Source organism: Exophiala oligosperma (genome assembly GCF_000835515.1).
Source record: "Exophiala oligosperma strain CBS 72588 unplaced genomic scaffold supercont1.10, whole genome shotgun sequence".
NCBI classification, from domain to species: Eukaryota; Fungi; Ascomycota; class Eurotiomycetes; order Chaetothyriales; family Herpotrichiellaceae; genus Exophiala; species Exophiala oligosperma.
This window is the reverse complement of record NW_015622827.1, coordinates 979,947-1,002,066: the sequence shown is the minus strand read 5'-3', so window position 1 is coordinate 1,002,066 and position 22,120 is coordinate 979,947. Positions and strand designations below refer to the sequence as shown.

The window sequence follows — 22,120 nt, the reverse complement described above, 5'->3', positions numbered from 1 at the left end:
CCGTCAATACTGTAGACCTAACCATCATTGCAGCTTCGACAAAATGGAGACATACAGTTCATACAATGTCGCGGTAAGCAGCCATATGAGCATTCAGCATCCATACCAGTGGTCGTTCTAACCAATACCGATACTCAGGTAATTCTTTTCGCCGCGTTTGGCTCTCTTTTTGGAGGCTATGGCCTTTCCGTTATTGTGGCTACACTTGGTCAGCCAACGTGGTATTCCTCACTGAACATTGACCCGACATCTAGCCATGCCACTGCTATCATCGGCGCTGCGAATGGTGTCTTCTTCGCAGGAGGCTTTTTTGGATGTCTAGTGTCGGCATACGCAGTCGAGAAACTAGGGCGACTCAATGGTCTCCGTCTAGCGGCTGTGATAGGTATCATTGGCGCAGCAATCCAGACCGGAGCAGTCAATCAAGGCATGGTCAGTAGACTTATCACCCTGTCTAATAAGAAGATGCTCATTCTGGTACAAGTATCTGGCAGCTCGTGTCATCACTGGTCTCTCCGTTGGTCAAGTCATCGTGGCAATGCCGACATACTACGCAGAGGTTGCTCCTCCACATTCGCGAGGGCTCATGGCTGGTGCTCACGGCTCTTTTATCAACGCAGGATATGCACTGGCAGCCTGGATTGGGTGAATTATGCCTCAGATGTATGAAGTATGGGTGAGAGCTGACCACGCCCAGTTTCGCGTGTTTTCACGCTTCCGAGACTAGCTTCGGCTGGCGATTTCCAAACGCTGTGCTCGTGATCCTTGCATTGTGCGTTCTGGGTGGGAGCTTTTTCAGTATGTTTGCTTCATCTAGGCAATCGAAGCAAATACTAAATGTGCGCAGTTCCCGAAAGTCCTCGGTGGCTCTGTTCTCGTGGACAAGACCAGAAGGCATTGGAAATCCTTTGCAGACTACACCACGACAAGCATGATCCTGAAGACCATTTTGCACACCGAGAGTTGGGCCTCATCAGAAAACAACTGGAGGCGGATCGTGTGGCCCTCTTGACTGATGGAAAGTGGCAACTCTTCACGAAACAGACGTACCGAAAACGCTTCATTCTAGCCCTTATGCTGTTGGTGGGTGGGCAGAATGTCGGCGTGCTAGTTAGTGAGTCTCCTTCGCCCCCCAAACTATTGCATATCAACACAATCTGACATCTCAGTCAACAACTACAACACACTTCTTTACCAGTCCCTCGGATTGAGTAACTCGGAAGCATTGATCGTTGGCGCTGGGTACAATACTTGGGCCATGATTGCCAACTTTGCTGGTGCAATGTTCTCGGATCGTCTAGGTCGTCGAAAAGCTCTTCGTAAGGCAACCTACAGTTAAGTAGCCCCATCACTGACAACTGAGCAGTTGCTGGCTACACTGCCAATGTGGCGATGTTTACTGTCGCCACGGCTTTGATCGCAAAATACTCTGAGACGAATTCTAAGAGTTATGCTGCTGCGGCATTGACATTTCTGTTTCTCTACGTTACTGCGTAAGTTAATAGCTCATCAGTCTTGCCTCTGCTCACAGACTTGATGTAGTTATGGAAGCGCAATCGACGTCAACCAGTTCACCGTCGCCTCCGAGATCTTTCCATCGCACCTGCGCTCAATGGGCACTGGCCTTGCAATGTCAGGACTCTTCCTGGCCGACACCTTGTGGCTCGAGCTCGCATCGACGGCAATGGCTACGATCGGCTGGAAATACTATCTCATATTCCTCTGCCTTGGTGTAGTCCACACAATCTATCTATACTTTAGACTTCCAGAGGTCAGTATTCTCCTTGTCGAAAACATCCGAGCGTCATATCAGGAAAAGTTGAGCTAACGAGATCACCTCATCTGCAGACTTCTGGACTTGCGTTGGAAGAGATCGATGCCCTATTTGGAAAGGCAGTAGCTGGACATATTCAGGATGAAGACTTGGAGAAAGTTGCCGTACAACACAATGATAACGTGACGGAGCTGGTCGAGGACCCTCAAAACAGGCATCAAGCCTGAGAAGCCGTGAACTTCAGCCACGAAAGGCTGAAGAGGCACACATGAATTGTAGTTAGGCCATAAGCTGCTCTGTCCACATGACCATTCCCGTGTCTTTACCTTGAAAAGACACCCTCTTAAGCTAGACAAAATGTGCGTCGTCCAGCCGAATACCTAGGTACCGACCTACCCAAGATACCTGATGTAAATGGACTGAGATAGAAATGATTTACTTGACCGTAGAATGCCGAGAGCACCGCGGATATTTGCGGTCCACCCTAGTCGGTTATCCCTCGGCAAGAACGTCTTCCCCCGTGCCCCCGGATTCTTTTCGAACACGCTACTCCGTACAGGCTGCTGGTAGACCTATTTTTGAGTCTCCACGCTGCTGATAGTCTTCTCTTGGTTGCACCAGTGGTCTATGATGTGCTGTAGACGTCAAGTCAATCTTGGAGTCGCTGCGAGGTCGCATGCGCATTTGAGAACAAAGCGTCGACACCCTGTCATCCGAACAACCCATCGTTCATATTTTGCAAGACCTTGAAGAATGTATGAAGTCGGAGGCTCCAAGGATCCAGACCGGATTACCACACCACAGAAAAGGACGCGCCGAGCCTGTGTAAGGTGTCGTCGTCAAAAGCTTCGAGTAAGTGTCCACCTTCTTTCTTCTTGTCAGCCTGTTTAACTGGGCAAAAGTGTGACGATTATCGACCATGTGCACTCTGTGTTCGGGCATGTGTCGAATGCGAAGAGACGGTCAAGCGGCCAAGGTGAGTAAAGCGCGCCTTTCTCTTTCCATACTACTTGAAATGGTAACGAGAACTCCTTCCTATCAGAAAATCTAAGACGGGGCGCGACTCAACTGTCTTGTCCATTCTCCCCAAAACAAGTGTGGAAAATACAACTCCAGTCTCGGCATCGGATCATTCTCATCCATTTGAATCGTTGGCCCCCAACGACAATGGAACGCCCGAACGCACGCCGCAAACCACGCAACAGGCCCCCTCTCCCTTTCGCGAGCGTACATCGACATTCAGCCTAGTCGAAAATGTGTTTCGTGATCACAACGCCAGTTCTGCACAAGTCTCAGCGACAGATGCGCTGCCAGACAGCAGACCACGTAATCCGAAAGCACGTCCTGGTGGAAGCAATGTGTCAGTGCGAGAGATCATGGGGATCGACCTTCCTCCACCTACCGTGACCAACTTTCTATTTTCGTCCTTTCTGAAGAACTATCACTGGCATCTCATGACCTTTCACGCTCCTTCATTCCACGCGGAACTTCAGCAAATTATGGACAGTGGAACGGTACCTGTCGACCGCTTCCCCTTTCTGATGCTCGTGTTGATCGTCCTGGCAATTGGTGCTCGATATCCCTCGTCGGATGCTGCACAAGAGCTTTGTCCGGGAGTTGACCTACATCAATTGGAAACAGTCCTGATAGCCAACATCGAGCAGAATTTCCTTCGCACCTTGGATGATACTTCTCTCGAAAGTGTCACTTTCACCTTCCTCCTAACTTCGTACTCTCTGTACAACCTCAACCCGAGGCGTGGATACAAATTGTTTCAGTCTGTCGTCCGAGATGCACAACTCTTGAACCTGCATTCTGAGTCAGCGTGGAATGTCCAGAACCCTGTATCGAAAGAAGTCAGGAGACGCATCTGGTGGACCGTGTACGGCTCTGACGGGTAACGAGCTCTATGCCGTACAAGATTGATGATTTCGCTGACGTGTTAAGGTTTGCGGCCCTGGTTTTCGGAAAACCACGTCTCATCTCGGATACGAGCGACGAGGTTGGGATGCAGGAAGATATCGACGACACCAATATCACATGTCCAGGTATCGAATCACAAGAACCCAGAGAACACGGAATACTCAGACCTGTTACGATCCTGTCCTACCACCGATATAAAGCCCTCCTTTATAAACTTGGAGAACCTATAACGCGAAACGTGTACTTCCACAGACACGCGGAGACTAACCGGGTCATAGACGAAGTTCACCAAATACATCGAAGGCTTCTTGACTGGCGCGGGGCCCTTCCACCAGAACTGAAGCTCGACTCTGTTGCTGGGAGAGGGACGACAGTGGAGCAAGCGTCGTCCCGCAACACCTTCAAACTCCAGGCGCTTGCTCTTGGCTTAGCCTACGATAACATGCAAATTGTTTTGCATCGGTCGCTAATTGCTTATGGGGACGCTCGCGAAGATTCTAACACACCAACGACAACTACAAAGAGACAAGGAAGAAGCCGTGGCCAGGAAGTTGACGCAGCCGAGGCGATAAAAGCCAGTCGGAACCAGTGTTGGGAATCTGCGATGCGAACATCAATGCTAGGTCAATATCCCGATGTCCTCGAGCTCCTCAGGACCACCCCTGTAGCAGCTTACTTTGCAATTCACGCGCTCACCGCTGGGGTCATGCTTGGAATATTCGCCTTGACAGATCCGTGTTCAGAACGCGCTCAGACGGCGAAACTTGGCATCTCTCGCCTCATACAGATGCCTACCGACTTCAACTTTCGCGAGGCCGCCTGGCAACAGTGTGCAGACATTTTGGAGAACCTGCTTCGCTTGATACTGTCGGAAGAGATGAAGGTCTTGGTCACCGGACGGCAGCACAACAAGTTAAGTGGCCGCGCTCCCGAAGGGCGACGGACGGAAGCCTCACAGGATAGCCAGCATCTCGTTCAATTTTCTACCAGTGTCCAGGACGCTTCTGCGGGGATAATAGAAGCCGACCAGAACCATCATCAACCAGGACAAGCCATGGGCGAGGGTAACTTTCCGAGATCTGCGGATGTATTGCCGGAGACTTGCATGTCTTGGTCGAACGAAAGATATACCCAACAGCCGAGACCTGACATTGTGTCTCCAAGTTTGCAATCCACCATCACCCCTACGGAGGACTTTGGCAATGCTCTGTCATCATTGCAGAACAGTAAGTATCACAGTGTCAGAACTTATTCGAGAACTCCTCTAACACCACACCTTCATGATTTAGTGTTCCGGGACAATGGATCATCGTTTGGGTTCGGCCACTCTGACGGCACGGCCCGTTACGCTCCCACAAACCAAACTTTTGGCTCGACAATGCAGCGACAGTCGAATGCCTCCATCACGGGCACGAACGTTAATCAGATGCATTCGGAAATGGATTTCTTGACGGGGTCGTTTCCGTCGTTCCAAGACGCAAGCCAATCGTGGCTCTGGAACGATGGCATGTCATTTATGTAAATGCAAATGACATCCAAATCACCCTGGGCACATGTCTCAACGGGTTGATTGTGGAATGTATGAATTCAGAAAGGAGAGAAGGGAGAGGTTGTCCCGCGTACAGTCAATGGAACACGTGATGTACCCCCTAATCGATAGGAGCAAGCATCGCCTTGTACAGAGTACTATGATCAAGATTGTCCACTATCTGAGCCAGAGTTGGGCTGTTTGTCAAAGCATGTGGCATTGGCGATTTTCTGGGCCTTACGAGTGTCTATTAATGGTGACAAGGCTGACTTTGGTTCTCTTTGGAAGGTCCCATTCCGATCGAGAACGGTAAGGCGGCGTCGGGGAGGAGCAACAAGTCAACGATATTACCCATTTCGATACACGTGGATATTGCATGTCCCCGGTCACGAGTTGCATCATCGTTGGGTGGTCGGCACTGTTCTTGCCTGTCAACATCAGCTCATCTCTGGATGCTGATAGATTATCACACAATCTTATGCTGGCCGCGCCCAGAATGTATGTACCTACTGTACATTTGACGAAACGCAATGGACTACTCTGTCACGCTATTCCAATCATGTCACCAACTGCGATGAGTCGTGGAGTCTGATGCATTGCAGGCTGATGCTACTGGCAGACGATGTATGCAAGATAGCGGTTCTAGATGTCGACCTCTACACGTCGCATCCGTACATGCACTCTCCAACATCCCTGTCTAACTTCGGATATCCGACCTTCTTGACGCTCGGTCCGGTTTTTCTCAACTGTCCGACGTTTTTGCTTCGGATATCTTTTTATTCAACATGTCTACCCTCTTCTCACAATTTTCCTAACTTCGCTTAAGCAATCCTATCTTTTCCTTTCGACAAGCCTACCATTTCTTAAGAAACGTGCTTTCCTCGGCCACCGTTGTCTGACCACATTCTTTTTCCAACAAAGACTCCCGTGAATCAGAGCGAATAGACCCCCTGTCGCATTATGCACTGCCCCCCCATCATCATCATCATCATCATCATCATCATCACCATCATCGACGGCCACGCAGTTTCTGACCTAGGAACTACCATTGTTTCCGCTGCCCTGGGTACAATTGCATATATGTCCATGGCACATCGTTCACCCAGGGTCACAACCACTCACATCAACTGGAACTCCGTGTTTTTGGGGCGTCCGGAGTTTGCTTCTTGGGTAATGCTTCAAATACCCGCACCGCAACGCCGGAAGCCTGAGTAGGAAGTTGGATTTTTTTCACATCCTACTTTACTTTCTTTTGCGCCCTCGTACCTGCTTGAGTACTTAATCTCATGCAGGCAAATTTGGTCCAGGATGACTTTTCGACTTCTGGACTTTCTGATGGTCTGTCTATGGATGATCCATTGCGTCTGTGTTCATGACCATGGATCACTGACGTTCGAGATAAATTTCATCTGATACCCCACCAGCACCAACTAGATGACGACGTAGGCCTGGAGTCGTTCTCGAATTTACTTTGGACCGATCGTCGAACACGAATCCTTGGTGTCAGCGTACCTGCACCGGCTCTCCGACAAGTCCTGGACCAATCAGTACACCATAGTCTCTCGCCGTCGATACACAACAGCTGTTTCTTACTCGAGACCACGACCCCGAAAATTATGACAAGTCGGTTCGCGTCTACGCGGACAGGATATGAGACCACACTTCCAAGACCCCAGGCGACATATCAAGGCACCCAAGCAAGCCTTTTGAGTGGCCACGAGATGACAGATAACGTGAGTGACGACGATTTTAAGAGGTCCTTGAGGAGGGTACATGTCCTCAACGTAGTAGCCAATCGAGCCTAAACAGCTCCGGAATTCTCGTGGAAACAGTCATGCCGCAGCTCCGGTTCTCACTCAGAGTCGTCACCACCGTCACCATCCACAACAAGTCAAACTCTTGTGGTTCCTTCGAGCGATTTTTGTCGCGCACCTGATCGTCACGCCTTGGATATTGTGTCCCCGAGGAACCGACAGGACCCTCTTGACGAGCGTGACGGTCCTTTTCCTTTTTGTCTGTCATGTCTTTTGGTTGACAATCATTTCCATTTCGATCGCCAGGCAGGACGGGTTCCTTCAGAATGTCATTGGGTACGTTGCAGTCTGTACATTTTTTTTCATCATCAACAAACATCGACATCGACCGGTTCCACCCCATGTACTTCACACTGACAAGAAACCCTCAAAAGTGTCTTTGCGGCCCTTTTTTTCTTTATTCAATTGGCTCAAGCGCCGCCTGATACTCAGTAGGGGTAAATGTCGACACAGACTGTCTACCTGGCTTGATGTTCCGTAGATGAGGAATCATGCTTTCTTTTCCCATGTTTGTGTGTCTGGAAAACTGTCGTAGATTTCGACCCATTACGGTATTGGCATTCATGACTTGGGGACGGAAGATACCAGTCTCCAAAGCCTGGCAACCTGAGCTCTGGGGTTGATTGATTTGCGTTGTGAAAACAAAAATTGATGTCGGACAATACAGAACATATGACTTCAATGTTTAACCCGGACTTGAAAAAGGCCATGATTATTATATGCATTTTGACAACCGCCACTGTTCGATTATCTTGATAAGGTGTCTTTGGATGGGGCTGCAGCGCTCTTTATCCCTTACTGGTCATTGATCATATCTTCCCTCCACCTGTAACAGCGCCACTGGAAAAGCCATTCCTTTGAAACTATAGCAATTATGTATGATATGTATCCGTAAGTATGCATGCAATGCCCATCATCATCATCAACCAAGCCCAGCTGAGATTGAAATCACCATCGTTCAGCAAGGAAGGGGTTTTGAGAAGGGCCTTTCCGCATCATCTTCTTCTGAGCTGCTGAAAAAAATGTTACTCTCGCGTTGGGACTAGAGAAATTGCTCGTGCACGGAAACCTTTTCTCCCCCATAATGTATGTACATATGTGTGTATGTGTACTCTCGTGTGCAAAGTTAAGAGAGAATGTGAACCTCGTAAAAGGTGTTGTGCTTGTTACACCACATCAATATGCTGCACGAGGGGATCCATTCTCGCGCGCCACCTCCGTTTCCCGAAACGCTTTCCGAAGTGTAGGGCATTGTCTTGAGCGGTGGTATCTCCATGTACTTTTCGACTCCGATCCTGCCATTGTTCGGGTCCGGATGGTTATCCCTGTACTGTCGGGAATGAGGTGGGACCTGCCAGCTATTGCTGCTGTTGTGTGTGATGAAGAAACGAGTGGACATACTCTGGTGGGTACTGTAAGGCACAAAAGTTTCCTCCCGGTGGTGATCCATGTCCATGATCATCTTGCGGTCCTCTTCTTCAACTGAGTCCAACGGAGGTGTGATGTTGTCGAGCTTTGGTTTGTCGTTGTCGTTGTTGTGAAGATGGTGAAGAAGAAGAAGAAACGACGGGTGCGGTAGTGTTTCTTCCCGATTCCACTGTTCTGGTAGAGGATAAGGAGGAGGAGCCTGGTGAATGCCATTGCCGCAGGGTAGGGTAGAAGTAGCTGCTACCTGATCGTTGTGGTTACAAAGCACTCGGGTGGTGACTTCGACAATGTGAGAGACATCACATTTGTGAAAGGTGTAGGTATCGTCATCGGCACACTCTAGGAAAGTCTTGAGTTGTTGGTTCATAAGGTGTCGGCCAGGGTTGACGAAACTGCGAGGTAGATGATCCTTGGAGGATTCACCAACGGCACAGCAAAAGAGTTTGGGACGGCATGATAGAGGAGGATCTGCGAAGCCTGAGGAGGGAAAAGAGAAGTCACGGTGGTGGTCATCGTCTCTGTCCCTGCGGTAGTAGTGTTTTTTGTGGTGGCCATCGTTGTCGTCCAGGGAAGACTGGTGATAGTCTCTGCCCGAGGGTGCCATGTTGAACGACACGCGCGTGTTGTCAACAAAGAGACAAAGACGAGAGAGAGGACCTTTTTCAGATTGGTTTTTCATTAGCACAAGACCATAAAGAGAGAAAAGTGTCAATCGAATGCAACATACCTTATAGCGTGTAGTGTACTGTACTGCGGATGACAGACTGACAGATAGTAAGAGCGGAGAGGGTGATATGAAAGAATTGTCGTGAGAGAGCGAAACCAAGAAATCGTAGTGGAATCTTCTCCCAAAGGCGTGTCGTTATAAGTTTACCGGTCTTTAAAATATCACACCCGAAACAGACAGAGATAGAGATGATGATGCTGCTCTTCATCTTCTTTCCAGCTACACTTGCGCAAACCCCTCATCTTGCTTAGTCGCCCTTCCTCCTTGCGTATCTTCCTCCTGAAGGACTTTGAAGCCAATGTCACCAGGTCAAATGGGAAGGATCTGAAGAACATGCACCCGCACATGCCGGAATTTGATATGCTACAAAGGAAGCACCGCGATGGCTTCTGAAGGGGGCAAGCTGGTTCTACAACAGTTGATGTTAATTGTTTAATTCTGAACAACCTGGATATTGTTCTTTTTCTGTTACACCTTTGTCAGAGAAACTGTGCTGAGTATATGGTTGAGAATTGTGTTAGACGAATACATACCTTCCACTTGTCCATTTCATCTTGTCGACTCTTGTATTGCTTCACCAACTCTTCCAAAACCTGCTTCAAGCCATCCGAGTTTGTCTTCAGTGCAGGCAGCACATCCTTGACGGTTCTCTCGACAAGGACACCATTGATCAACCGGAAGCATTTGCGATCATCTGGTAGTGGCTGTAATGTGTCTGTGACCAGCCTAAGTCATGGTCAGGCTTCATTCCCAAGTACCGATGGTTTTCGGAGCCAGCGAGGTATTGTGACGTACTTGTGTTCTTCTATCTCTTGTTCAATCTCGCCAACTTTCTGTGCTAATATCTGAAGGGCAGTTTTGTGGTTGTTGTACTGGGCCTGAAGATCTAAATACGACATCAGCATTGCATATCGACATTCGAACGGACCAGTTCTCTTACCCTGCTGCTTTCGTACGGCAGCATCCTGATTAGCGGCCATTCTGAGTACAGTATCGCTAGACAGCTTCGTAGCAAGTGCGGAGAAATTATGAAGTGAACTGCTGAAGAAGGCCTTCAATTATGTGGTGGTGCAAGGCTGTCGCTGTCGCATAAACTGCGGCAAAACTTTCTACATCGAAATCGAATGCCCGCCACAGATTCTGGGTCAAATACTCACCAAAAAACACTGTACTTGCAACCGTCTCGAAAAATATAGAAGGGTCGGACTCTTCCCACATCTACTCTCAGGACTTCCACCCTTCGCAATGGAACGCCCCTTCAGCCCCAAACGCCGGAAACTCGACGGAGGCTTTCGATCTACGCCCCCAGACTCCGGCGACGACTTGGGACCCTCGCTCAAGCCCCAGTCCTCTTCCAAGGCGCGCTTCCAAAGATCAAACGATCGTAATCACAGTCGTGCTCCACGATCAAAACCGCACCAGGAAGAGTTCGACGGGCCAGAACCGTTCTTTCAAGATGAAGATACTACGGCCATGGATCGAGACTGGTACGCTGGCGACGAATTCGGCCATACATTTGGAGACGAAAGTCACAATCCATTTGGTGGCGCTGATGTATCATGGGCGGACAAACAACGAGAGCAGGCTCTCGCTGATAAGAAGCTTGGGAAACGCATCACTGCCAAAGCAGCTCAGAAACAGAAAGAGGTGGACGCCTGGGAAGCGAACCGCATGATCACATCTGGTGTAGCACAACGCCGCGATACTGGGAATGACTTTGACGATGAAGAGTCTGTCCGGGTACATCTCCTGGTACATGACCTCAAACCTCCCTTTCTAGACGGCAAAACAATCTTCACAAAACAACTCGAACCTGTACCTGCAGTCCGCGATTCTCAAAGTGATATGGCAGTGTTTGCGCGCAAAGGCAGTAAGGTCGTCCGAGAGAAACGGCAACAGAAAGAAAGACAGAAACAAGCACAAGAAGCCACCAATGTTGCGGGTACCGCTCTGGGAAACATCATGGGAGTTCAGGAGGATGAAGGCGACAGTGCAGCCGCTGTGCCTGGGGAGGACACCGGAAAGAGTAAATTTGCAACACATCTCAAGAAGAACACCGGCGGCTCGGCATTCAGCAAAAGCAAGACTCTAAAAGAGCAAAGGGAATACCTGCCTGCCTTTGCGGTTAGGGAGGAACTCATGCGTGTGATACGAGACAACCAGGTCATCATCGTTGTTGGGCAGACTGGATCAGGCAAGACTACACAGCTCACCCAGTTTTTGTATGAGGAAGGATATGGTCAACACGGGCTGATAGGATGTACCCAACCCCGAAGAGTGGCTGCGATGAGTGTGGCGAAACGAGTCAGCGAGGAGATGGATGTCGAGCTGGGCGGACTAGTGGGGTATGCTATCCGATTCGAAGACTGTACGAGCGACGAGACTGTTATCAAATGTAAGTGACCCTTAGCACCACCATGAACCGCAAGACTGATACCTGTACAGACATGACAGATGGTGTCCTGCTCAGAGAGTCTCTGACACAGCGAGATTTAGACAAGTACTCATGCATTATTATGGATGAAGCTCATGAACGGGCTCTCAATACTGATGTGCTTATGGGTCTGATCAAGAAAGTGCTTGCGCGCCGCCGAGATCTTAAATTGATTGTCACTTCTGCCACTATGAACTCTGAGCGATTCTCCAGGTTCTATGGAGGTGCACCGGAATTCATCATCCCTGGCCGGACGTTCCCCGTTGATATACAGTATTCACGTTCGCCATGCGAAGACTACGTCGACAGTGCTGTCAAGCAAGTTCTTGCTATCCATGTCTCACAAGGAGCCGGTGACATACTTGTCTTCATGACGGGACAAGAAGATATTGAGGTCACGTGCGAACTGATCGAAGAAAGACTGCATCAGTTGGTCAACCCACCCAAATTGATGGTCTTGCCAATCTACTCTCAGATGCCTGCAGATCTTCAGGCCAAAATTTTTGATCCTGCGCCTCCCGGAGTTCGCAAGGTCATCGTTGCCACCAATATTGCCGAAACTTCACTCACCGTCGATGGCATCATGTACGTTGTAGACGCTGGTTATTCGAAGCTGAAAGTGTACAACCCTCGAATGGGTATGGATACTCTGCAGATCACGCCCATCTCCCAAGCAAATGCCTCACAAAGAGCCGGTCGAGCAGGGCGTACGGGTCCTGGCAAGGCCTTCCATCTGTATACTGAACAGGCCTTCAAAAACGAATTTTACATCCAAACCATCCCCGAGATTCAACGGACCAATCTTGCCAACACTGTACTACTTCTCAAGTCCCTCGGTGTTAAAGACCTGCTGGACTTCGACTTCATGGACCCTCCTCCACAAGATACTATTACGACTTCATTGTTCGACCTTTGGGCCTTGGGAGCCCTCGACCATATTGGTGATCTCACCGCTATCGGTCGGACGATGACGGCCTTCCCGATGGATCCATCGCTTGCAAAAATGCTCATCACCGCTTCCACCGAGTACGAATGTAGCGAAGAAATGCTGACAATCGTCAGCATGCTTTCTGTCCCATCGGTGTTTTACAGGCCAAAAGAGAGGCAAGAAGAATCCGATGCAGCACGAGAAAAGTTTTTTGTCCATGAATCAGATCATCTCACGCTTCTTCATGTCTACACGCAGTGGAAAAGCAACGGCTACAGCGATGGATGGTGTATCAGACACTTCCTGCACCCTAAAGCGCTGCGAAGGGCAAAGGAAATCCGCGAACAATTGCATGACATTATGGTTGGACAGCAGAAGATGGAACTCGTATCCTGTGGGACAGACTGGGATGTCATTCGCAAATGCATTTGCTCGGGTTACTACCATCAAGCTGCGCGCCGTCGTGGTGTCGGCGAATACATCAACCTTCGAACGAGTGTGACGGTCCAACTGCATCCTACTTCCGCCTTGTATGGCCTCGGAGATCCACCCGACTATGTCGTCTACCATGAGCTTATATTGACCAGCAAGGAATACATGAGCTGCGTCACTGCTGTCGATCCGCACTGGTTGGCCGATCTTGGTGGGGTCTTCTACAGCTTGAAGTCGAAAGAGTACAGCGCAAAGGACAGGCGCATTATTGAGAGCGAATTCAATCGTAAAATGGAGATTGAACGGCAAATGATGGAAGACAGGATCAAGGAAGAGCAACGACGTCATGAGGAGGATGAAAAAGAAAAGATCCTTGCTGGTCGAGTCAAGGGCAGTGGAGTGGTGGTTAAGAAAATGGGCAGTCAAGGAGTGGTCAAGAAGCCTGTAGTTCCCAGAAGACGGATGGGGTTTTAGGGTCAAGGCATTGTGAGCCTCCATCAGCAAGGTTACATGACTGCATATAGTCTCACCACCCAATAGAATTGGGCAAGATGTTTCCCAAACCATTGTATAGCAATGAATAGGAATTCCTCGCTACCTCCATAGCCTCAATGCTGAAGAAGTGAAGTGACAAGGCTTTGTCTCTAGCTGTTTGTGGACTAGCTCAGCCTTTCGCCAAGGAAATGTCCCTATCCCTTTTACAGTGATTGCTGTTTGTCTTTTCAAGATGCAGTCGAACCATTCACTGCATCAGAGCAACACCTGTCGACACCTTCACGCCTGCTTGGTCCATACAATAAGCATCTCACCAGAAGATGCGCGCCGTTCCTATCTCGCGATCGAAGGTAGAGGCTGGTCGACAAGTAGTTCCGCGTGACGGGAATCATCGTCAACCATACTCCTGACACCAGAATTGCAATATCCATACACCTGGACGTTGTCTAATCCAGTTGTTGCTTTCTGGGAGTGGTGGTCAGGGGCTCTCGAGTGCAGTGTGCAACATTGCTAGGCAATGTTGCTATATGTAGCTCTTGGACTTTCCAGAACAACACCATATCACTTTACCGTTTCTTTTCTAACAAGGTAAGTCGTGATCAATAGCAGCCACATACGAGGCATGGCTCGCACCACCCTTGGACCTCATGCACACCTGTTCTGTCCTCTTTCGCTGCCATTACCATTTCGCAACAAACAACTAACTACCATGGCTCCGATAGACAAGAGAAAGGCTTCGGCCGAGAAAAAGACACTTGAACCTCTTTGTAAGTCTTTTTATGACCCTTTTGAGCCCTCTTGGACCTCGCGTTGGCTGTCGCAAGGTTCGCGGCGGCGTCAAGGTTGACTTGGTCTAAAAGAGTCTTTAGCGACAACCGCGACCAGAAGGGACATAGACTGACAAGAGAGTAGCACACTCCGGAACATCTCTCCAGCGCCATCGCTCTGCCGAGGCAAATCCTTTCGCATCGGTCCCTGAGGAATCATTCCCACCACCTCAGAGAAACAGAACTTCATCTGGCACAACACTCAAAACTCCGGGCCGTGTCATTCGACCAGACAATTCGTGGCAGAAGCACTCATCTCAACGAAGCTCCGCATCATACACACCTCCATCATCGACCACAAGATCACCTTCATTCAAAGTCTGGCACAGACGAGATTCTCTTGCAAAACTTGAATCGACTGGTCCAATCCTTCCACAGGAATTCAACCCCGACTCCCTACCTGACTTTCTGAAGAAATTCAACTCACGACAGTGGTCCAAACCTCGGACTCCTTTGTTCACCGACCCATTTCACGCATCTCCAACATCACTCAAGATGGATCGTCTCCGGCCTGTGTCTGTCGCAATGACGGCACATTACAGAGAAGCTGTGCGGCTTGCAGAGGAGCAACAACGGGCTGTGACTGAGAAGTGCAAGCGGTCCAGACAGCCAGAGCCAGACTACACTTTCGATGAGCTTATTGGCAAGGGTAGCTTTGGAAGAGTGTATAAAGGCCGCCAAAAATCGTCAAACAAAGTCATTGCCATCAAGGTTCTCGACATTGATGAAGCAGACTTCCATGCATTTGGCGAGTCAAAGGATGAACAAATCCGGGACTTTCAACGAGAGATCCGCATCCTCCGACAGGCGCAAGAAAGCGGTGCTGAAAACCTGAACCATCTCATTGAAGCTTTGCCCGTTCACAGTCAATTGTGGATGATTTGCGAGCACTGTCCTGGTGGCAGTGTCAAAACCTTGGTAAGCAGTAACCATGTTCAGTCCAGCATTGAGTTCCTCATAGCATGACATGGATTTGTGGGCTGACGTTTGCTTTATTCAGATGAGAGCTACGAAAGATCGACTTCAGGAAGATAAATATCTTGTTGTCGTAGCAAGGGAGCTTGCCAAAGCGTTGAAGGGTCTCCACGAAGCTGGTATTATCCACAGAGATGTTAAAGGTATGATACTTCTGCTGTGCACAATTGGTATTTTTCTTCACTGACTTTGTTCTCTCCTTGTAGCTGCGAACGTTCTCATTCATGAACGCGGATATCTCCAACTTTGTGATTTTGGTGTTGCCAATATCTTAGAAACCAGCACAGACAAAAGAAAGACATTCATAGGGACGTTGCACTGGATGGCACCAGAAGCCTGGTCAGAAAACCCAGAGTACTCGGATGAAGTAAGTTGGACTCTGTGCAATGACTGCTGAGAGACGTACGGGTCATTTCCTTTTCCTAACTTATGCCAATAGGTCGATGTCTGGGGATATGGCTGTACCTTGTACGAATGCGCCGTTGGTCGTCCTCCAAACAGTGACTTGCGCGAACACCAAAAACTCAAAGTGCGAATGAGGCGATTGAAAGAATCAATTGGTCTCCCAAAGGATCAAAATTTCAGTGAAGGCCTCCGAGCCCTGGTCTCCTCAACCCTCACTCCCGATGTTGCCTTACGACCTGATATGGCAAAAGTCTTACAACACGACTACCTGAAAGACACTGAAGAAACACACCCAACCTCAGTACTCTCCGAACTCGTCCTCACCTACTACCGATGGGCAAATCTTGGGGGTCAGCGAGTCTCTCTTTTCATGCCTGGTGGCGCAGCCGCTGCTTCGACTGAAAACCTCGACGCCGACCTTGAATCCGCAGATGAATGGAATTTCAGCATGACGGAAGATTTTGAACGACGTGCCTCTGCGATACTTGAAATACCCGACTTTTCAAACGAAACCATGGAAGGAGAAGAAACACCTCGAGGTCCTTCGAAACCCAGCGCCAGTTCTCCTCCTATGACTGCCGCTCAGAAAGCAAACTTTGAAGCTCGCGTCCAACGCGGTGCAGACTTGTCTAACCTCTTCGACCCCAACAAACCCGCCTACGAATACAAGACCAAGACAGACTTCATCCCTATCCCTGAACAGTCACGACGAATATCCGATTTACCTTTTCGAGCCATGGCAGAAGACAGACCAAGCTCAATTGCGTCCAACGTCATCGATCTAGGCGACTTTGACGAATCCGACTACGCGGTCGTCCCTGCACCAAAGACTGATGATAACATTCAAACCACGTACGCTGCTACACCCAGGAGAGAAGAGACGATAAGGCTTGCGGACGCTGCGACACTTAGAGAGAAGCGCGCGAATTCCAAAGGTCCACGTGAACCCATCAACCAATCTGGTCAATCTCTCACAGCGCGACGAACCTCGTCAGCAGAAGAAATACCTTCCACAACGGCGACTTTTGACTTTGCGACATCCCAAGAAGAATGGACGGTCAAGAACAGAAGCAAAGCGCCCGAACTTCAAGAACCGGCTGAAATCACATCATCTCGTCCCGGCCACGCAACCATGGACTGGTCGTTTGCGTCGGCCATGTCAGAAGCGTCGATTCCACAAATCAATGAGCCAGAACCGTCAATGGGAGAAAAAACTCCAAGTCGCGACGACGTTTCTGCTATCACCGCCGAATCTGAGCACAAGGCAAGAAAACATGCGACGATGGAATGGTCATTTTCCTCGGCCATGGCCGAAGCAAACAATACGACATCGAGCGACGATTACTACGGCAGCAGTGACACTAATAACATCAACAACAACATCAACATCGACATCAACTCATCTCCTCCAATCGCTCCACGCAGTGCATCGTCCCAAGCAGGAACGGCGGCACTTCCGTTGCCCACGTCGAGAGCCACCCCGACCCGCGCGCCGCTCATGAGACAAATGACCATGCCCGTGACTTACGGCGACTTTGCCCAGGCCGAAGAACAAGAGATCCCCCGTCCCTCGACGGCCCTGTCCGAGGCGTACAGCGACGTGAGCGCGTCGAGCACCGACATTGACCCTTTTGGCCTGGAGCGGGAGGACGACGAGGACGACCACCCGGGTCCTGAGACCCTGGACGAGGACGTCGAGATGGGACGCCACTACCATTTCCGCGGCCGGAGCATGTACTCCGACCGCGGTGGCGGCGGTGGCGACCCGAAGGTGACTCCCGCGGCCGCGACGCGGACCATCACGACGACCGCCGCCGCCGCCGCCACAACGGGGCCCGTTTCCCCGACCGCCTCGGCGGGGGTGACGACTCCCATGACCGCCAACGGTCCCGGTTTCGGTGGCGTCGGCCGACGACGGTCCTCGGGCGGCGGCTCCGGTGCCTCTGGTGCCTCTGGCGCCTCTCCTTCCTCCCCGGGGTTGATGACGGCGGGCGGCGGAGGCCGTCCGGTCGTCGACGTCCCACCCGCATCCCCCCCGGGCCTGGGGGCGATGCAGGCCGGGGCGCCGACGGACCGGATCGAGGCCGAGCTCACCCGGTTGCTCGAGGGCATGCAGGGCACCCTGAACGCCGCCCGGGAGGTCGTCGGGGGTCTGGAGAAAAAGGCCCGCCAGGTGGAGAGTGAGTGGGAGGACGAGGATTGAAGCCGACCTCCCCCGGTCACTCACTCACTCTCCCCCCGGTTGGAAACAGCATCCCATTACCATGTAGAAAATGTGAATTATGAACTTGAAAATTAAACCCCTCCCCTTCTTTCCCCCCCAACTCCTCCAACGTGGATATGATTTTGGTCGTGTCGTTTCCAACTTTGGCACATCTCGAATGGCGTGACGCTCCTCGCCAAAAAAAAAAAAAAAAAAAAAAAAAAAGGTCACAAACAAATCTGTCCCCATCAATCAAACGTGAGGAGGTCGTCATGTCCAAGGAACGCCTTGTCTAAATGGAAACACACACATAACGTCACACGCAACAAGAAGAAACCTGAACCACTCAAGGGACCGAGGCCAATGTACAAGGACGATTCCGAAAAGTCCTCTTGATATTCTGACTTTGACCGGAAAAGGAGAAAACAAATTTCATTTCAGCATGAAAGAAATTAAATATTCCATATGTGTTGGCTTGCTTTGCTCGACTATTCAAATTATCTTTTTTGTGATTAACCCTCTTGAATTCTTAACAAGGGTCGTAGCCAAGTACAACATTCTAATTTCTTCGCATCAATCACAACTCAACGAAACCCCTTCATCACATTCCTTCAGGCAATAAAACTCTACTCCTCCCTTCTGTTAGGCCCTTTTCTAGATGCCATCATGGCCACCATTAGCCCCATTCATAAGAGGAGGAATCTTCTCGTTCTCGGCACCTTGAAGGTTGGGCGACTTTGTGGAACGGGCAAAATACGAGTGCACCTCACTAGGATGGTCCTCATCGTCGACGGTTGGATGGCCGGCCTTTTCGGAAACCCTCTCGGCCATACGAGCTTCCCATTCGCCACGCATTTCTTCAACGCGTTGCTTGTAGTCAAGGTCTGCATCGTAGTGCTTGCCGACACCACGAATGCGTTCCCACAAACTCAGGTGCTTGGAGTGAATGGCAATGCCATGGTACGCGTGTTCACGACCGGCGCGAATGAAAGCCCAACGTCTTTCCTGCTCCTTGAGATCGAGACCAGTCGTGTCGGGCAAGAAAACAATAGTCAAGAACATACCAGCTAAGCCAAACCAAGGCACTACATAGAACTTGGTCTGAGTGTCGATGTAGTTGTAGAGAACAGCCGCAGTCAAGGCACCCAGTTTGCCGCAGGCAGCAGAGAAACCGTGCGCCGTGGCACGTACTGCAACAGGGTAGACCTCGGCGGCAGCGATGAAGGTCACGGAATTTGGTCCGAACTGGTTGAAGAAGGATGACAAGAAGTACATGGCTTGGAACTCCTTGATGTGCTCCGGGCTGGTGTAGTACTTGAAGTGGAAGGCTGGTACAATGAACAGGATGAAATCGAGCAAGAAACCCACGGTTTGCATGTGTTTGCGTCCGTAGAGCTTGTTGTCAATCAGGAGACTGGCCATGTAGTAGCCCACAAGCGACACGCCGACATTGATCAGATTGTAAAGCCAGCCAGGCATGATGGAAGTACTGCCTGGCATGATAACACTGATGAATTCACTTTGGAAGAGCTTGTTGCCGTAGAAGAAAATGTCGTTGGCAAACCAGGTGCCGGCGGTGGCCAGCATACGGCCACCGAAATAACGGAACGTCAAAGCCAGAGACTCGGTGTCATAGCCGGTGACGCTGCTCTTGGCCTTGGCGAGTCGTAGTTGTTTGTTGGCAGAGGCCTTGACCTTGTACGTACGCCAGTAGACCAACCACAAGGTCCCGGCGGCGGGAATGGCAAAGGAAACTCGGAAGGTGTACTGGGCCGCGACCTCGGAATAAGGTGCATTCCCACTACCATGATGAAAGATCAGGAGAAGGAGGATCAGGATAACTTGGTTGAAAAATTGACCCCAACCTTGCATCAAAAAGGCGCTGGTAACCTTGCGACCACGATGGAGACGATCATCTCGAGTCGACACCTTTCCTGATCCGACGGCATTTTCCATGCCGGAAGTTGCCGTCATAGGATACTCTCCTCCGACACCGATGCCATAGAAGAAGAGTGACCACGCGTAGCAGATGACCCAGCCATTTTGCGTGACACCCCACGATGCGGTCAACATGATCAAGCCCATGAACATGATGGTAGCATCTTGAATCAAACCCCAGCGGCGACCGACCCAGTCACCGATGACGCCGACCAGGATCTGACCGACAATAATGCCGCAAATTTCCAGGTAGTCGACAGCCTTAATCCAGGTAGGATTACAGATGGCGCCTTTCTTCCAACATGCCGGGAATGACTTTTCAAAGAGCGGCTTGATATTGCCGATGGAAAACAGGACGTAACCCTCGAGACCGAGACCGGCACCAGGCAGCACCATGTTGCGAAAGTAAAAGCCAACCGGGGACAGAGGATCGTTCTTGAACATTTTCCAGAAGGCAGAGAATTCCCGGCTAGTCTCTTCCCGATCGACCTTTGAGACGAACTTGAGCCGTTTCATGAGTGGGAGGTCAGCCCAATAGACGCCGTGTTCATCGAAGCTATCCTCGGGCTTGAGGAGAAGGTTGAATACTTCCTTTTCATTCTGCGTCATGTCGATGTCGGTGTAGTCGATTCCGATGGGGTGTGTGCCCGTGACATCAGGTCCATGAGGGGCATTCGGGCCATAGTCGACGATTCTTTCGTCGGAAGACATGGTGGCGAGTGTTGTGTCTGCCCAGATAGGGTTGTTGAAGATGGACTCGAGAGAAAGAAGGAAGGAAGGAGGAGGAAGGATGAGATCCTTTTAACGGTAGCGAGAGTCGGTTGAGGGTTGCAGAGAAAATGTGAAGCGATCTTTGACGACAGTCAAGGCAAGCCACTGATTGGACAAGACCGGGGTGAGACGGGACCACGGCTAAGCAACAGCCACTCCAAAAGCTAAAGAGCTTGGTGATCGGAGAAGACGGATGGAGAGTGGGAAGCAAAGTTGCAGTGAGAATCAGTGGCTGAAGACAAGAGTTGCCAAACAAAGCTTGAGTCGAGCCACGAGTTTGAAGGAGTTGAGATGATTCGTCGACAAGCGACGACAGGGGCTAGGGCCGGGGTGTGCGTGCTAAGATGGTTGGTGGTCGGAGCTGGCTCTATGGAGTTAAGACCTGAAAGTTGCCAGGGCTGATATGTGCGTTCGTTGCGAAAGGGAACGTAGCGTGACGGGCGGGGCGACGATGATGATCGTTGGCGTCCTCGTGGCCGGCAGAAACGGCAAGAAGACGTGTATTGGGGTGCTGTATCCGTACAAGGACGAGTGATACGGAGGATGGAGATGGAGATTTGATGATGGTGGTGGAGGTAACGCGTCGAGACGACCTTGTGGCGTTTGATATATTGTCTGGTAGCAATGGGTCTTCTCGGTTGACCAGCCCAGATCAAGGAGAATGGGCGCGAACCGCGAGTTGCTCAACAGAAGGATGAAGCAGAATATGGAGTATGAGATGACGGTGATGAAAGGAAATTATGTACAGAAGGAGAGGAGGAAGAGGAAGAGGAGACTTCGGCAGCTTTTCCTTTCAAAAGGGAAGCAATTTTTTCTCAGGGAGGGACGGAATAGAGGAAGGAGCCGAAAGTCACAAGAGTGAAGAGATCGGGCGGAAGTTCGTCGTACCTTTTGCAAGGGACAGAGACAGAAGAAAGTGAATGAAGACGCTGGGGCAAAGAAAAAAAACCTACTGCCGTGTAGGGACAACTACGGGCTTAGGCAAACTCGTCCATTTGGCAGGAACAGCTGGTCGTACTCCGTACCTGTCTAGATCAGCATATAGTATGGATTATCCATACGTAGTGCATGTAATGTCATTAAAAAAAGTGGCCTGTGTTCTCGTTCAAAGCCGAGCGAAGAAACGTCGATGGCGATGAAAATTGATTTTTGACAGTCCAACATTCACCCACGTGTATATTTGATTGGCCAGGAATCAACGACAACAGGAAGGAGGAAACTCCGCTAAGAAGCACTCGCTTATTCGTACGGAAGGAGTGACGAACGCCAAGATCACGTGTCTGAAGAGCCAACCCAGATAGAGCGAAGAGTGAGCACGCGAGCAATACGAGAACTCCGTGATTAATTATGAAGAGATGCTCGTATGGATTACTACGAGTAGGTAATCTCCCTGAGGTGCTGATGTGCGCATAAAACATCCCACGTGTACGCATCCTCTAGATATGGTACGGCAAACCTATCGCCTCAGACTTACCTTGTTGCTTCTAGTGTACTGCAAGGACCAGCTGACGAGATACT

At 50.2% G+C, this 22,120-nt stretch overlaps 7 protein-coding genes across 7 annotated transcripts; 4 read left to right on the top strand and 3 right to left on the bottom strand.

Moving 5' to 3' along the window:
- Positions 1 to 43: 43 nt before the first annotated feature.
- PV06_09533 (uncharacterized protein) lies at positions 44 to 2,008 on the top strand (the record flags this gene model as incomplete). Its single annotated transcript, XM_016410986.1, has 9 exons — positions 44 to 73; positions 139 to 432; positions 485 to 645; positions 698 to 798; positions 848 to 1,114; positions 1,170 to 1,319; positions 1,367 to 1,493; positions 1,543 to 1,771; positions 1,849 to 2,008. The coding sequence occupies 9 exons, from the start codon at positions 44 to 46 to the stop codon at positions 1,999 to 2,001; spliced, it is 1,512 nt and encodes a 503-aa protein (XP_016258793.1). The 3' UTR covers positions 2,002 to 2,008.
- A 366-nt stretch (positions 2,009 to 2,374) lies between these two features.
- On the top strand, positions 2,375 to 5,496 carry PV06_09532 (uncharacterized protein). Its single transcript, XM_016410985.1, has 5 exons — positions 2,375 to 2,626; positions 2,677 to 2,750; positions 2,817 to 3,671; positions 3,722 to 4,923; positions 4,987 to 5,496. Exons 1-5 carry the CDS (start codon positions 2,528 to 2,530, stop codon positions 5,217 to 5,219), a joined length of 2,463 nt encoding a protein of 820 aa, XP_016258792.1. The 5' UTR covers positions 2,375 to 2,527; the 3' UTR covers positions 5,220 to 5,496.
- Positions 5,497 to 8,165: 2,669 nt separating this feature from the next.
- On the bottom strand, positions 8,166 to 9,071 carry PV06_09531 (uncharacterized protein; the record flags this gene model as incomplete). Its single annotated transcript, XM_016410984.1, has 1 exon — positions 8,166 to 9,071. The coding sequence occupies one exon, from the start codon at positions 9,069 to 9,071 to the stop codon at positions 8,166 to 8,168; it is 906 nt and encodes a 301-aa protein (XP_016258791.1).
- Positions 9,072 to 9,626: 555 nt separating this feature from the next.
- PV06_09530 (uncharacterized protein) lies at positions 9,627 to 10,174 on the bottom strand (the record flags this gene model as incomplete). Its single annotated transcript, XM_016410983.1, has 4 exons — positions 9,627 to 9,659; positions 9,728 to 9,920; positions 9,990 to 10,080; positions 10,135 to 10,174. 4 exons carry the CDS (start codon positions 10,172 to 10,174, stop codon positions 9,627 to 9,629), a joined length of 357 nt encoding a protein of 118 aa, XP_016258790.1.
- A 231-nt stretch (positions 10,175 to 10,405) lies between these two features.
- On the top strand, positions 10,406 to 13,535 carry PV06_09529 (uncharacterized protein). The gene is made up of 2 exons (XM_016410982.1): positions 10,406 to 11,589; positions 11,640 to 13,535. The coding sequence occupies exons 1-2, from the start codon at positions 10,440 to 10,442 to the stop codon at positions 13,460 to 13,462; spliced, it is 2,973 nt and encodes a 990-aa protein (XP_016258789.1). The 5' UTR covers positions 10,406 to 10,439; the 3' UTR covers positions 13,463 to 13,535.
- Positions 13,536 to 13,964: 429 nt separating this feature from the next.
- Positions 13,965 to 17,893, top strand: PV06_09528 (uncharacterized protein; the record flags this gene model as incomplete). The annotated part of the gene is made up of 6 exons (XM_016410981.1): positions 13,965 to 14,071; positions 14,206 to 14,250; positions 14,396 to 15,228; positions 15,311 to 15,428; positions 15,492 to 15,652; positions 15,725 to 17,893. Exons 3-6 carry the CDS (start codon positions 14,806 to 14,808, stop codon positions 17,891 to 17,893), a joined length of 2,871 nt encoding a protein of 956 aa, XP_016258788.1. The 5' UTR covers positions 13,965 to 14,071; positions 14,206 to 14,250; positions 14,396 to 14,805.
- A 448-nt stretch (positions 17,894 to 18,341) lies between these two features.
- On the bottom strand, positions 18,342 to 21,323 carry PV06_09527 (uncharacterized protein). The gene has a single exon (XM_016410980.1). The coding sequence runs from the start codon at positions 20,540 to 20,542 to the stop codon at positions 18,548 to 18,550; it is 1,995 nt and encodes a 664-aa protein (XP_016258787.1). The 5' UTR covers positions 20,543 to 21,323; the 3' UTR covers positions 18,342 to 18,547.
- Between the last annotated feature and the right edge of the window lie 797 nt (positions 21,324 to 22,120).

Coding starts and splice junctions, on each gene's coding strand:
- PV06_09532 (XM_016410985.1), top strand. CDS start 2,528: ATGTATGAAGTCGGAGGCTCCAAGGATCCAGACCGGATTACCACACCA. Junction 2,627..2,676: donor GTCGTCGTCAAAAGCTTCGA/GTAAGTGTCCAC, acceptor ACTGGGCAAAAG/TGTGACGATTATCGACCATG. Junction 2,751..2,816: donor GAGACGGTCAAGCGGCCAAG/GTGAGTAAAGCG, acceptor CCTTCCTATCAG/AAAATCTAAGACGGGGCGCG.
- PV06_09529 (XM_016410982.1), top strand. CDS start 10,440: ATGGAACGCCCCTTCAGCCCCAAACGCCGGAAACTCGACGGAGGCTTT. Junction 11,590..11,639: donor CGACGAGACTGTTATCAAAT/GTAAGTGACCCT, acceptor ATACCTGTACAG/ACATGACAGATGGTGTCCTG.
- PV06_09527 (XM_016410980.1), bottom strand. CDS start 20,542: ATGTCTTCCGACGAAAGAATCGTCGACTATGGCCCGAATGCCCCTCAT.